At 41.8% G+C, this 14953-nt stretch overlaps 1 protein-coding gene across 1 annotated transcript in view; it reads left to right on the top strand.

Annotated features, from left to right (window-relative positions):
* LOC138641794 (uncharacterized) overlaps window positions 1-14953 on the top strand; it is a 473126-nt gene that overhangs the window by 407649 nt on the left and 50524 nt on the right. The window contains exon 11 of the mRNA XM_069729446.1: window positions 5315-5419. Coding sequence (XP_069585547.1) covers window positions 5315-5419 — 105 coding nt within the window. The remainder of the gene's footprint in view (window positions 1-5314; window positions 5420-14953) is intronic.

The following is a 14953-nucleotide window of genomic DNA, read 5'->3' as shown; positions in this document are numbered from 1 at the left end:
GCAGCAGCGGAGATCCGGAGAGAGTGAGTATCCTCTAGCTTCATTTTACATGAACGCAATCGTTTCGAGACCACTTTTTTTAATTTTTTTTTTTAAGTGGAAGCCCCCTTAATGAATATACAATAATTTCAAAACACTTTTATCCTCAGCCTCTGCTTGTGAAGCGCAAGCTCTTTAAATCTGTGCACCTGCAGAAAATAAACTCAATTCTCTTCAAATTGTCTGTATGTATAATGTTCTGCTTCAAGAAATCCACCGCTAAACCAGTCTATGGCTTTTTATTTTTTCATTTACTCTTATTTTTGGAGAGCACTTCAGCACATTATTCCTGATCGTACCTTTCAAGCAAGCCATTTTCACACATTCATCTTAATTTAAAACATTTTTCCCCAATCTAACGACAGTTTCTTTTTTTGTAGAATAAGAGTATGTGTCCACGTTCAGGATTGCATCAGGATTTGGTCAGTATTTTCCATCAGTTTTTGTAAGCCAAAACCAGGAGTGGATGATAAATACAGAAGTTCTGCATATGTTTCTATTATACTTTTCCGCTAATTGTTCCACTCCTGGTTTTGGCTTACAAATACTGATGGAAAATCCTGACCAAATCCTGATGCAATCCTGAACGTGGACACATACCCTTACACTGATTTATGTAATAATACATTACATGCAGAAAGTTCTGACTTCTGTGCCTCATTGTGCTTTACCGTCTCTGTGCTGCCGGGTTCTGTATTGCTCTTTATGCTTCAGATGCTGTTAGTAATCACAAAATAGCACTTTTTAATCTATGACTAATATTGTTGGACTATGAGATAAAGCACAAAAAAAATCATTGTAGAAATGTGTCTGTATCTTATAGTCCAGAGACGTAAAGGTTGGTGATCTGCACAAAAAACCCCAACATGGAAAGTGACAGATTGGTCTAAGGTGTTGTGGTTGGTTGAATCCAAGTTCAATCTGTTTGGTACTGATGGCAAGCACCATGTATACTGCCCAATTGGAAAACGTAATGATGTAAGGTACCACACACCTACAGTGAAACATGGTGGTGGCAATGTCATGGTTTGGGGCTGCTTCTCTGCATCTGTCATTGGCCCTATGCATAGAATTGATGGAAATATGAATTCTACCATGTACAAGGATATACTGGAGAATGTAATGCTGCCACATGGTAAAACCGAAGTACGTGGGGGCTGGAAATCCTGGCAAGACAAGAATACTAAGCACACATCCAATTTAGTCAGAAATTGGTTATCAAAGAAAAATATTCGTCTGTTGCAATGGCCAAACCAATCCCCTGTTGTACACCCTATAGAGTACCTCTGGGATGAGTTAGGGTGACGAGTTGGGGTCCGTACTCATAGCAATAAAGGTGAATTCCCTGCAGATTTGCACATGGAATGGAGCGAGATCCCTCAGGATGTCTTATACCCGAAATACAAAATTTTGTTTATAATATTTATGGCATCGTAATAATGAATTACTCTCTATGTTGTGAGCAATAATCATCAACATTAACAGAAATAAACACATGAAATAGATCACTCTGTGTGTAATGACTCCTATATAATATGAGATTCACTTTTTGTATTAAAGAACTGAAATAAATTTACTTTTTGATAATATTCTAACTTTGCGAGAAGCACTTTTGTGTGTATGTATATATACATAACATTTGAGGTTTTAAGTCTTCCAGGAGTAGTATAGCCAGGGCAAATCGGTTCACAGGACCTGGTCAATCAGACACGTCAGTAATCTGTGGTCGCTGGACGGGAGCCCCCTTCCTTCTTAACTTTTCAGCAGCTGCGGCTAATTTTTTTTTATTAGCCAGTATGGCGCAATGTCACATGTTCGTCAAGCCGCAACGATGACATCCGCCAGGTTGGCTAATGAAGGGAAGAGACCACAGATTACTGACGTGGCGACTGCACTGGGTACTGCGAATTGATTCACTCTGATTCTCTCCGGAAGGTCAGTACATCCTTCTACTCCCAGCATGCCACCGATCACTTGGCTGGTCCATGATCATCGCATCTAATAGTCACGTGACTGTCTTAAAGGTATTCTTAAAATACATTAACCCGTGCAGAATGTTTGAATATGGAAACACAATACAAGGTCGATATTCACTTTCAAGTTTTTTTTTTTCATCATTTATTACTATAAACTATAAATTCAAGCCATGATAACCATGGGCTACTAATGTTCCTGTTAATAAAAAGAAAAGTAAAAGTGCGCGGGTGATAATCCACCTCGGGCATGGGGCCGCCTTGAAATTATAATACTTTAAAGACTGTATTGTAACACAGTGTAATATAGAATATATGAGCTCATTTCATAGTCCGGCTCCCTGCCGAGACCACACACACAACAAAGGACTTACTTTAATAAAGCAATTCAAACTTCTTTGCACAAAAATGGTTACCGTGGTAACGGGAGAACGCAGGTTAATTAACATGGCAGCACGTTTGTCAAGATCTAATCAACGACTATTGTGTGTATATATATATATATATATATATATATATATGTATATATATATAACCTTCTATATAACCTTCTATATTACTATACTTTGTGTCTGATAAAATCCTAACTATTATTATAATTATCATTAATGAGATAACCTATGGTTGCCTACTGTACTTTTTAGAATCAAGTTTCTTTGTAAGCCAACCCATAAACTTTGGTAGCAGAGTGCCACCCCAATAGACTGTGTAATCAGAGGATGAGTGCCACTCTGTTGGACTGTGTTAGCAGAGGGCCACTCCGATGGACTGTGTTAGCAGAGTACCACTCCATTAGACTGTGTTAGCAGAGGGCCTCTCCGATGGACTGTGTTAGCAGAGGGCCACTCCATTAGACTGTGTTAGCAGAGGGCCACTCCGTTGGACTGTGTTAGCAGAGGGCCACTCCGATGGACTGTGTTAGCAGAGTACCACTCCATTAGACTGTGTTAGCAGAGGGCCTCTCCGATGGACTGTGTTAGCAGAGGGCCACTCCATTAGACTGTGTTAGCAGAGGGCCACTCCGTTGGACTGTGTTAGCAGAGGGCCACTCCGTTGGACTGTGTTAGCAGAGGGCCACTCCGTTGGACTTTGTTAGCAGAGGGCCACTCCGTTGGACTGTGTTAGCAGAGCACCACTCCGTTGGACTGTGTTAGCAGAGGACCACTCCGTTGGACTGTGTTAGCAGAGGGCCACTCCATTAGACTGTGTTAGCAGAGGGCCACTCCATTAGACTGTGTTAGCAGAGGGCCACTCCATTAGACTGGGTTAGCAGAGGGTCACTCCGTTGGACTGTGTTAGCAGAGGGCCACTCCGTTGGACTGTGTTAGTAGAGGGCCACTCCGATGGACTGTGTTAGCAGAGGGCCACTCCGTTGGACTGTCTTAGCAGAGTGCCTCCCCAATAGAATAGTGGTAGAGTTACACCCCATTAGTTGGTTTCAGCAGGTGCCACCCCTTTAGGCGGTGTCATCACAGTGGCATCACAATAAACACTGTTTGCAGAGGACCACCTGACAGGACCATGTGAATACACACTGTCAATTCATGGCCAGTTTTGCAAATTATCCCACCTACAAAGAATGGAGAGGTCTGTAATTGTATTATTGTAAGTACACTTCAAATGTGAGCGTCAGAATCTACAAATAAAAAACAGAAAATCACCAAGGAAGGTGACGGGCACAAGGGGGCATTCTTTGCGTCTGGAGGAGAGAAGGTTTTTCCACCAACATAGAAGAGGATTCTTTACTGTTAGGGCAGTGAGAATCTGGAATTGCTTGCCTGAGGAGGTGGTGATGGCGAACTCAGTCGAGGGGTTCAAGAGAGGCCTGGATGTCTTCCTCGAGCAGAACAATATTGTATCATACAATTATTAGGTTCTGTAGAAGGACGTAGATCTGGGGATTTATTATGATGGAATATAGGCTGAACTGGATGGACAAATGTCTTTTTTTCGGCCTTACTAACTATGTTACTATGTTACTATGTTACTATTGTATGATTTTTACATAATTTCCATTTTATTGCATGAAAAAGTATTTGATACAATAGAAAAACAGAACTTAATATTTTGTGCAGAAACATTTGTTTGCAATTACAGAGGTCAGATGTTTCCTTTAGTTCTTGACCAAGTTTGCAGACACTGCAGCAGGGATTTTGGCCCACTCCTCCATACAGATCTTCTCCAGATCTTTCAGGTTTCGGGGCTGTCGCTGGGCAACATTGAGTTTCAGCTCCCTCCAAAGATTTTCTATTGGGTTCAGAAACTGGCTAGGCCACTGCAAAACCTTGAAATGCTTCTTACGGAGCCACTGTTTAGTTGCCCTGGCTGTGTGTTACGGGTCATTGTCATCCTGGAAAACCCATCCATGACCCATCTACAATGCTTTTACTGAGGGAAGGAGGTTGTTGGCCAAAATCTCGTGATACATGACCCCATCCATCCTCCCTTCAACACTGTGCTGTCGTCCTGGCCCCTTTGCAGAAAAACAATCCCAAAGTATGATGATTCCCCACCATGCTTCACAGTTGGGATGGTGTTACATAGTTATATAGTTACATGGGTTAAAAATAGACCTAGGGCCATCAAGTTCAACCTTCCTCCACCAATTGTACGTTTCGTCAATGTAACTATAACCTATAATGTTATGTGTGTCAAGGAAATCATCTAGCCCTTTTTTAAAAGCTGTTCTAGTGTCTGCCATTACTACGTCTTGCGGTTTTTATTTTTAGATTCTGTTTCTTACAGTTGAAGTGTAAAAGTTACAGACCTCTCCATTCTTTGTAAGTGGGAAAGCTTGCAAAATCGTCAGTGTATCAAATACTTATTTTCCCCACTGTACCCTGATAATTCAATACTGTGGTACTTACCGTATTTAAAGAGAGTCTATCATCACAAACTCACTGCTCAAACCAAGTGCAGGCTCTCAGTGCCTCCTTGGTTTGGTCAAACGAGCAGTTTGTTGCACCTTCCCAAATATTTGTTTCTATCTATGTCCATCCGCCTCTGGCTCCTGTGAAGCCAGAGGTGTCAATCAAGGAAGAAGGGGACGAAGATGCAGGCACAGCAAGTAGATGGTGTGAAGTGGTTGGCCCCCCAACATGGTTGGTTTGAACAGCCATTTTGCGCTGACAGTCTCCCTTTGAATATACTTTTTGATTTTGTCACATCTGATTATTATGCATTGTAGGAGATCATTAAAAGTCGTTCACGCCCGGCAAGGAATATGATGTGCAGCTCCCGGCCCTCTCTCGCCTGCTGCTCATTGCACATAATTATGCCCTTTTTTGACCCTTGTCTTGTAGGTATGGTATCTGCTGGGATGGGTCTGTTATCTGCAAGCCAAGGAGTCTGACGAGGAAGAGGCTTTCAAGGACTCTGCCAGGACGTATCTAAGGAAAGCCAAAAAGGTAGACAGCTGCTGTATGCATATCTTGATCTGTTTTTATCCCCTGTGGTTCACCTGTCACTGAAAGTAAGGGCTTTGTGTTCTCCGCTTTTTAAATGAGAATTTTTCAGCAAAAAAGGAGAATGAATAAACCACTTAAAAAAGAAAAAAAAAAGAAAAGAAAAAAGTCATGGCTCCGGCGAGATATTTACTTGTGTTAGTATTTATATGTGAATATGTTTTTATTGTTCGCGACTCTGAAGTTGCATTTGTTCCTTTTCATTATGATCAAAAAGATTTGAAAGGAGCTCGTGAAATAGTTTTCGGCAAACAAAAAAGGGATTACTTTTAGCCGTGACAAAATCTTGCTTATCTTTTGCTTTTTTGCTGAAATATATTTGCTCGGGAATAGAACGCTTTATTATGTTTGTTTTATATTTTCCATTACGTATTTATTTTCGCTGTTCCGGCACTTAGTGTGATAGCGGCCTCCTGCTTCTATGCTCGCTATTTAAATGGACGGGATTGCAAACAGTGTATTGTAAAGCCCCATAGGAAAGCGGGATTAATTCTGCATAATGTATTCCTGTGTTTGCCTGGGTGCCCGGACAAAGCTGCTGTGGCCATACATTGCAAGACGGACTGATATACCGTCTACTTTGATGGAAATTGAAACAGGAACACATGGGCTACTTGCACAGTGAACAAGTCTGTATGATCATGTTCACACACCACCAAGAAACCTGAAGACACAAAAGAGAATAGTAAAACCAAAAACACTCAGTTTGAAAAAATGTTGCAGTAATCCGCAAGTGCTAGTAAAAGATGTAAAAAACAGGGTATTTGGTTGATACGTTTTTTGCAAAAAATGTATACTAAGCTGCTCTACCAATCTTCACGGTATACCCTTGGGCTATCTGCACAAAAGCTGTTCTACCCTGTATGCACACATGGATTTTTCCTCTCTGAACCCTGTTCACACAGGTTATATACAGATGATCAGGTTTTTAAATACATCAGATAGGGATTGCATACATTAGTTAGGACTGCTCTGATAAGGGTATACCGTGAAGATTGGTAGAGCAGCTTAGTATACATTTTTTGCAAAAAACGTATCAACCAAATACCCTGTTTTTTACATCTTTTACTAGCACTTGCGGATTACTGCAACATTTTTTCAAACTGAGTGTTTTTGGTTTTACTATTCTCTTTTGTGTCTTCAGGTTTCTTGGTGGTGTGTGAACATGATCATACAGACTTGTTCACTGTGCAAGTAGCCCATGTGTTCCTGTTTCCATAATTGTTCTCTTGTGTCTACAAGACTGGGGAGTTCCACCACTCCTCTTGGGCTATCTGCACAAAAGCTGTTCTACCCTGTATGCACACATGGATTTTTCCTCTCTGAACCCTGTTCACACAGGTTATATACAGATGATCAGGTTTTTAAATACATCAGATAGGGATTGCATACATTAGTTAGGACTGCTCTGATAAGGGTATACCGTGAAGATTGGTAGAGCAGCTTAGTATACATTTTTTGCAAAAAACGTATCAACCAAATACCCTGTTTTTTACATCTTTTACTAGCACTTGCGGATTACTGCAACATTTTTTCAAACTGAGTGTTTTTGGTTTTACTATTCTCTTTTGTGTCTTTTGATGGAAATTGAGGGCATCACTGAAGGACAGAGGGCAATGGGCTTCAAGCCTTAATAATACATCTAATTCCGTTCTAGATTATTCTCAAATATTAATTCACCCAAGTATGGCAGCCAGAGCCAATTCTACAGGAAACCTTAGAAGCCCATTAGTTGGTGTTACAGTATGGTTTCCACACTGTAGCAACTCATGGCTTTTATGTATGTGACATGCTTTACTCCAGGACACGTCGGCCATCAATGAATTACATTTCACTGCAAAGTATTCGGTTGTTGTGTGCGCACGATCATTTGAGATGTAAGCGGCTCCAAGGAAGGATTCTACAAATGAAAGATGCTTTCTAGATGGAAAATTTCTAGAATCTCTGTCTCGCTCTATATCACCAAGATCTATGTAACTATCTCTCTCTATCTAGCTCTCTATCCTACTTCTTTTTTCTTCCTTCCTTCTTTCTTGCCTTCTTTTCTTCTTTCCTTCTCCCTCCTTCATTCCGGCTGATATTTATCTCTCAGATACTTGAACTGATCAATCTATATTTCTGATATCTAGTTATGTGTCTGTCTTTATATCCCATATCTTTTTCTTCCTTTCTCCCTTTCCTCCTTCCTTTCTCCCTTTCTTCCTTCATTTCTCCCTTCCTTCCTTTCTCCTTCCCTTCCTTTCTCCTTTTTCCTTCCCTCACTCACCCCCTCCTTTCCCTTCCTTCCTTCCTTCCTTCCTTCCCTCTTTCTTTTCCCTTTCTTCCCTCCCTCTTTTTACTTTCCTTTCCCTTTCTATCCATCCCTCGCTCTTTTTTCTTTCCTTTTCTATCCATCCCTCCCTATTTTTCCTTTCCTTTCCCTTCCTTCCCTCCCTTTCCCTTCCTTCCTTTCTTCCGTCCTTTCCCTTCCCTTTTCCCTCGCTCACTCCCTCCCTTTCCTTTCCATTCCTTCCATCCCTTTCTTTCCTTTCCTTCCTTTCTCTTCCTTCCTTCCCTCCGTCCCTTTTTCCTTTCCTTTCTTCCCTTATTTCTTTCTTCCTTCCCTCCCTTTCTTTCCTTTCCCTTCCTTCCTTTCTTTCTTTCCTTCCCTTTCACTTCCTTCCTTCCGTCCCTTCTTCTCTTTCCTTTCCTTCCCCTTCCTTTCTTCCTTCCCTCCCTTTCTTTCCTTTCCTTTACCTTCCTTCCCTTTCTTTCTTTTACTTTCCCTCCCTTTCTTCCTTCCCTCCTTTTCTTTCCTTTCCTTTCCCTACCCTCCCTTTCTGTCCTTTCCCTTTCTTTCTTCCTTCCCTCCTTTCCTTTCCTTTCCCTACCCTCACTTTCTTTCTTTCCTCCTTCTTTCTTTCTTTCTTTCTCGAAAAATCAAAGAAGCAGCACACCATCATTTTAGTGCAAAATGAAGTGATTTTGAAAAAGGCTCACACACAGAGCTGAAACGTTGTGTACAAATTTTTTGCACTAAAATGATGGTGTGCTGCTTCTTTGATTTTTCTAATACAAGGACTGGAATGTACCTGTGAAGCCTTGCACCCAACTATTGCCATTGTTCAGTGCTGCTGTCTGCTCAATTTTTTCTATCTATCTATCTATCTATCCATCCATCCATCCATCCTTCTGTCCTTTTACAAACCTTTCCTAATTACTTTAGCAGTAGGCCCGGAGTTCTCATGGTGATGGTAGCAGAGGGGCAGCGCAGCGAGCCCACCACCCGCCTCTCCTTCTATAAACAGATGCAAATACAGTCGGTTCTCCCATGAATAGCTGGAGGTCTGTGCAGGAGCGCTGGATCCCTGTGCAGTGTGATAAAGCCTCCTCTCTATATATGACTGCTTCCAGCAGATGACATATGTTATCTGTAGCACACATAAATCTGCCACAAATACTCCGCTCCGCCAAGCATCCCACAGGTAGATCATTAACATATAAATGGTTTGTCATTAATTTGTAACTATAAATAAGCCCGTTATTTCCTTTTTTCTGGGTTTGTGTTTCCTTTCTACCTCCTGATGTTGTCAGTCAAGTGCGGAGATGTCAAGAGCTGATCTTACCGGAGATTCAGCCTCTCACTTACCATACAGATAGGACGAGCGCTTGAGATTCCGCAGCCCATTTAAATTGTACGGGAGCGGAACCTGTAAATCCCTTCCTTATTACTGAAGACTTTGCCTATTACGATGCATACATTTATGTAGCCGCATGTGGAGGAATTCTCCTGTGGATGGAGTCGGGCTGAATAGCGGCTCTTGGAGGTGTATTATTATTGATGTAATGTCACTCATCTCACATTGTATCGCCTCACCGAATGAAGAAGAGCTCATACACCCGTAATACGCTGCAAAGTCATCTGCAACTTTCCCTCAAATCCAATGTGACTAAAATTCTGTTTTCCATCCAGATATATACCGTAAAATATAGCGAGAATTGCATTTTTATGACTTGCAAACAGACTGGATCTCTGTCATCTAAGGTGACGTTTCAGAATAAACTTCTGTGTGTACAGCTCTCCTGTATTTATGTAGCACAGGTCCAGAGGCAGCAGAAGAATGGAGGACATTATACAGCAGCACTGATCAATGTAGCTGTGAATCCAGCACTGGGTTGGAGTTTTAATAGTCACAGTCATCTAAGGTGATGTTTCAGAATAAACTGCTGTGTGTACAGCTCTCCTGTATTTATGTAGCACAGGTCCAGAGGCAGCAGAAGAATGGAGGACATTATACAGCAGCACTGATCAATGTAGCTGTGAATCCAGCACTGGGATGGAGTTTTAATAGTCACGGTCATCTAAGGTGTCTTTTCAGAATAAACTGCAGTGTATGTACAGCTCTCCGGTATCTATGTAGCACATGTACAGAAGCTGCAGCAGCAACATGGAGGACATTATTATACAGTGGCACTAAGCAGTATAGCTGTGTATCCAGCACTGGGATTGACCTAAAATGGTCAATGTCATCTAACGTGACTCTTCAGAATAAACTTGTGTGTGTGCAGCTCTCCTGTATTTATGTAGCACATGTCCAGAAGCAGCAGCAGAATGGAGGATGTTATAGAGCAGCACTGATCAATGTAGATGTGAATTCAGCACTGGGATTAAGTTTTAATGGTCACGGTCATCTAAGGTGTCTTTTCAGAATAGACTGCAGTGTATGTACAGCTCTCCGGTATCTATGTAGCACATGTCCAGAAGCTGCAGCAGCATGGAGGACATTATTATACAGTGGCACTAAGCAGTGTAGCTGTGAATCCAGCATTGGGATTGACCTAAAATGGTCAGTCATCTAAGATGACTCTTCAGAATAAAGTACTGTATGTACAGCTCTACTGTATCTATGTAGCACATATCCAGAAGCAACAGTAACATAGAATACATTATATAGAAGCACTGACCAGTGTAGCTGTGAATCCATCACTGGGATTGAGCTAAAACACTTACTGGAAAAGCAGCAGCATTGTCTGTGTGTATGTCTCTCGTCCACAATCTACTCTTCCCTCTCCAGAAACTTTAATAGGCAACTTTAGTTTGATCCATCAGTAAGTTTTTCTTAATGAAAGATGAGCTCTTGATTTAGACAGATGGGGAAGAAGAGGCTCATACATGGAGAAAGAAGGAAATTTATCTGATAAGATATATTTAAAAGTTACTTATATGCAAATTGCCTCTTCAGTGAGGAAGAGGACTAGAACTATAGTGCCACCTATTGGAAGCAGATATCTTAACGTCAATATTGACCCTTTATATTCACTTATACTATTGATTTATGCAAAGCAGTGAACATTATACAGGGGCTATCTCACAAAAAATGATTTAATACTTATCCATAAAACAGGTGATAAAGCTATGATTTCTGGGACCTTCTCCACCCTTAGTCATGGGTAATAAAATTCTTTTTGTGGGCTAATCACTTCAAAGGGTTAGAGTGGCTTGCGAAAGTATTCACCCCCTCCTTGGCTTTTTCCTATTTTGTTACATTACAACCTGTGTTGTCATAAGTTCATAAGTCCCACTCTTAGTGAATGAAGTCCACCTGTGTGAGGTCTAAGTGTCACATTGTCAGTCAGTATGTACACTTAACCTTTTCTGAAAAGCCACAGAGGCTGCAACAACATTAAGGAGAACAGCATCATGAAGACCAAGGAGATCTCCAAACAACACCATGAAGACCAAGGAGATCTCCAAACACCACCGTGAAGACCAAGGAGATCTCCAAATAAGATAGGGGCAAAGTTGTTGAGAAGTACATGTCAAGGTTGGGTTATAAAAAAAATAAAAAATCCCAATCTCTGATGATCCCCCGATGCGCCATCATATCCATTATCATCAAATGGAAAGAACATGGTACCACAACAAACCTGCCAAGAGGGGCTGCCCACCGAAATTCTCAGTCTGGGCAAGGAGGCATTAATCAAAGAGACAGCACAGACACCAAAGGTAACCCTGGAGGAGCTGCAGAGTTCCCAATCAGAGACTGGAGTATCTTGTCCATATGACCACAATAAGCCATACACTCTATAGAGGTGGCCTTTATGGAAGAGTGGGCAGAAAAAATCCTTTACTTACATACAAAAATTGCAAGGCTCGTTTTGAGTTTGGCAAAAGACATGTGGGAGACTGCCCAAATGTGTGCAGGAAGGTGCTGTGGTCAGATAAGGCTACTTTCACACTAGCGTTTTTTTTAAATCCGTCACAATGCGTCGTTTTGCAGAAAAAACGCATCCTGCAAAAGTGCTTGCAGGATGCGTTTTTTCCCCATAGACTTCTATTGACGACGCATTTGCGACGGATTGGCATTTGCGACGGATGCGTCGTGCTTTGGCGGACCGTCGGGAGAAAAAAACCCTACATGTAACGTTTTTTTCTCCCGACGGACCGCTTTTTCCGACCGCGCATGCGCGGCCGGAACTCCGCCCCCACCTCCCCGCACCTTACAATGGGGCAGCGGATGCGCCGGAAAAATGCATCCGCTGCCTCCATTGTGCAATGCAGCAAACGCTAGCGTCGGAATCTCTCCCCGACGCATTGCGACGGGGAGATTCCGACGCTAGTGTGAAAGGAGCCTAAGACTAAAATTGAACTTTTTGGCCACCAAGGTAAATGCTATATCTGGCATCAAACCAGCACAGCTCTTCACCCCAAGAACACCATCCCTACAGTGAAACATGGTGGTGACAGCATCAAGCTATGAGAATGTTTTTCGGCAACAGAGAGAGGGAAATGGTCCAAGTTGAAGGGGAAGATGAATGGTGTGGAATACAGAGATATTTTTGAGCAAAACCTGTTTCAGTCTGTCAGTGATTTGTGACCGGGACCGAGGTTCACCTTCCAACAAGACAATGACCCAAAGCCTACTGCCAAAGCAACACTTGAGTAGAAAGGAAAAACGCAGCGAGTGCACATAGCCTTGGGGTGTAATTATGTAACTGTTATTTCAGAATAGTTTTAATGAATTCAATGACATTTGGGCAGCACGGTGGCTCAGTAGTTGGCCTGTTGTTTTACAGCACAGTGGTCATGGGGTACTAATCCAAAATAGACAAGAATGATCTTGTAGAGAGTTTGGATCCTTTGGTTAGATCATTCAAAGATACTTTTTTTTTCTTATTTCTTTTTTCCTCTTTTGCTTTATCAGTGATTTTTGGAGTATAATGTCGCACAACCCTTATATGCTTTAAAATGTTTTATGTAAGTCTTCAACTGTGCCCAAAAAATATTTTGTATGCCACTAGAATGCAAGAAAACTGTGCAAAATATTTTGAAAAGTCTCAGACTATGAATTCACAAAAAAAAAATAAAACAATAAAAGACAAGGATGGAAAACTTACCACAAAATCCAAACTCTATTTTGGAAATCGCCAGAAGTTCAAGCATTTCCTAAAAAAAAAAAAAATTAATGAAATAGGACCTAAATGTGTAAAGTAGAAATTAGGGAATTGTTTCAAGCCTAATTAAATTTGCCTCGAATTTTACAAACAATCGGACTGAATCCCAAATTTTTTGCAATTCGTTTTGGGTAAATCCAGCAAAATGCCGGCTGGTCAGCTGCCATTATTCGGAATTGTAGAAGTAGGGGAAATGTTTAAAAGAAAAAAACTGTCCAGCTGCTGCTGCTGCCGATCCTCCACCAGTTATTTTCCCTGGTGCGTGACATTCTCTTTGGGCATCTTCACCAAGACTTCCGGTGTTGTGCAGGCCTGCTGTCATGGCGGGTGCCGTCCCAGGTGCTGACAAGGCCTATGATGACACGTCATGACATCACACCGCGCGTTGGCCTACTCAGTGCCGGAAGCCCCTGCGCGGAGTGAAGATGCCAGAAGAGCACATCACGCAAAAGGGCCCGAACAGAAGACCGGACGGTGGGATGCAGTGGTGGTATAGGTAAGTGCCGAGGTGAGAGTTACTTTTTTTTAATGTTTTTCTCCCCACACTTTATACTTTGGACTCTGTCGAGATACCAGAGCATAACGAGGAACACACCGTTTCCACTCAAAAACTTTGATGTAAATCTAATTTCCCTGTTAAATTCACGCGAACCTTGAAATTAGAATTTTGGCAGACCCATGGAAAGTCACCAAGTTCTCTTGTCCCACAGCACATATTATACTGATATTCCCGGTATCCAAAATTTTTGTGGAATTGTGCCAAACTATTGGTCATTATTATTTTGCTGTGTTCTGGGTCATAGTGTGCGGGCGCATGCGCAGTAATGCTTTTCAGCTTTGCCCGCAGTTGGGCAAAGCATACTGCGTGTGCGCGAGCGAAGATTGCATTGCGCACGCGCGAACTATGAAGGACAAGTACTCTAATTCTCGAAACATATTGCGGACAACAGGGACGGATGGGGTGGAGAAATGAAGACGAAACGCCGCCCATCAGACCGGAAAAAAGGCATTTACATTTCCCACCAATTTGAGGTGACCGGTTCCCTTTAACTACCGATCCCTTGAATGAGAAACACTGGCGCTACCTGCCTCCACCATTAGATGGCGCTTTGTAGCTTACAGCATACTGTTCGTGCATTGTGCTCAGTAATCAGTATTCAATGCACTCCTAAGCTCCCCCTAGTGGTGGCCGAATGAAGCTAAACCTTTATCAAAGTATTCAAATTCTAGGCAGGAAAAGTTGAGCTTTGTGTCTCTTCCATTATTGAGAGATGTCAACCTTACTTTAGATGAGAGCATTTAATTTAAGGTATTTATTTTATCTCCAGAATGACTATATTTATAGATGTAAAAAAAAATTAAAAATTTTCACATTTTTCATGGCAGGTAAATTACAAGACAGCATCATATTCCAAAGCTAAGTATGGGTTGAGCTGGCAGACGATAAACATAGGTGTAATTGATGGTTTGTCACCGCATTGAACATAACTACTTCTCCGAGGTGCCACCGCAACGGTTGCGTTACGTGGAGAGATAATTGTGACACCCTACAAGGACAGGCATGATGCCAATCTGTCCAAGACTCTTAATTCTCGTCTTCCGATATTTCACAGCATTATATATATATATGTCAATTTCAGTTGTGACAAAATAGGCTTCAGCATGAAGCCCACCGTGCTCCGGGGAATCACGAGGACCCTTTGATGTTTGCATGGAGAATGGAGATGTTTGTGTAATTAATGAGACAGCTGTACTGCTCTGTTTTCTCAAGACGAGTTGAGATCGTTCAAGACGTTAACAGTCGTTGTACAATCAGCGGCTTAGATCTTCTTCACCTTGAAAAAAAATCTGAAAATTAAAGGAAAAAAATTAAATAAAAATCAGACAATGTACACTTATTTACATTACTGAGACGGTATCCGCGCAGACAGCCGGCTCCTTTCAGGGAATACATTGTTTTTACAAATCTAATATCCTTCAGAGTGCGCTGTCAATGTCACTTAAGGTTAAACCACGGGAAAGAGAGCAAAACATGTCCGCAAA

This window comes from Ranitomeya imitator, chromosome 6, assembly GCF_032444005.1.
Source record: "Ranitomeya imitator isolate aRanImi1 chromosome 6, aRanImi1.pri, whole genome shotgun sequence".
Lineage (NCBI taxonomy): Eukaryota > Metazoa > Chordata > Amphibia > Anura > Dendrobatidae > Ranitomeya > Ranitomeya imitator.
The sequence above is the reverse complement of the archived record's forward strand: the minus strand, read 5'-3'. Positions and strand labels throughout refer to the sequence as shown.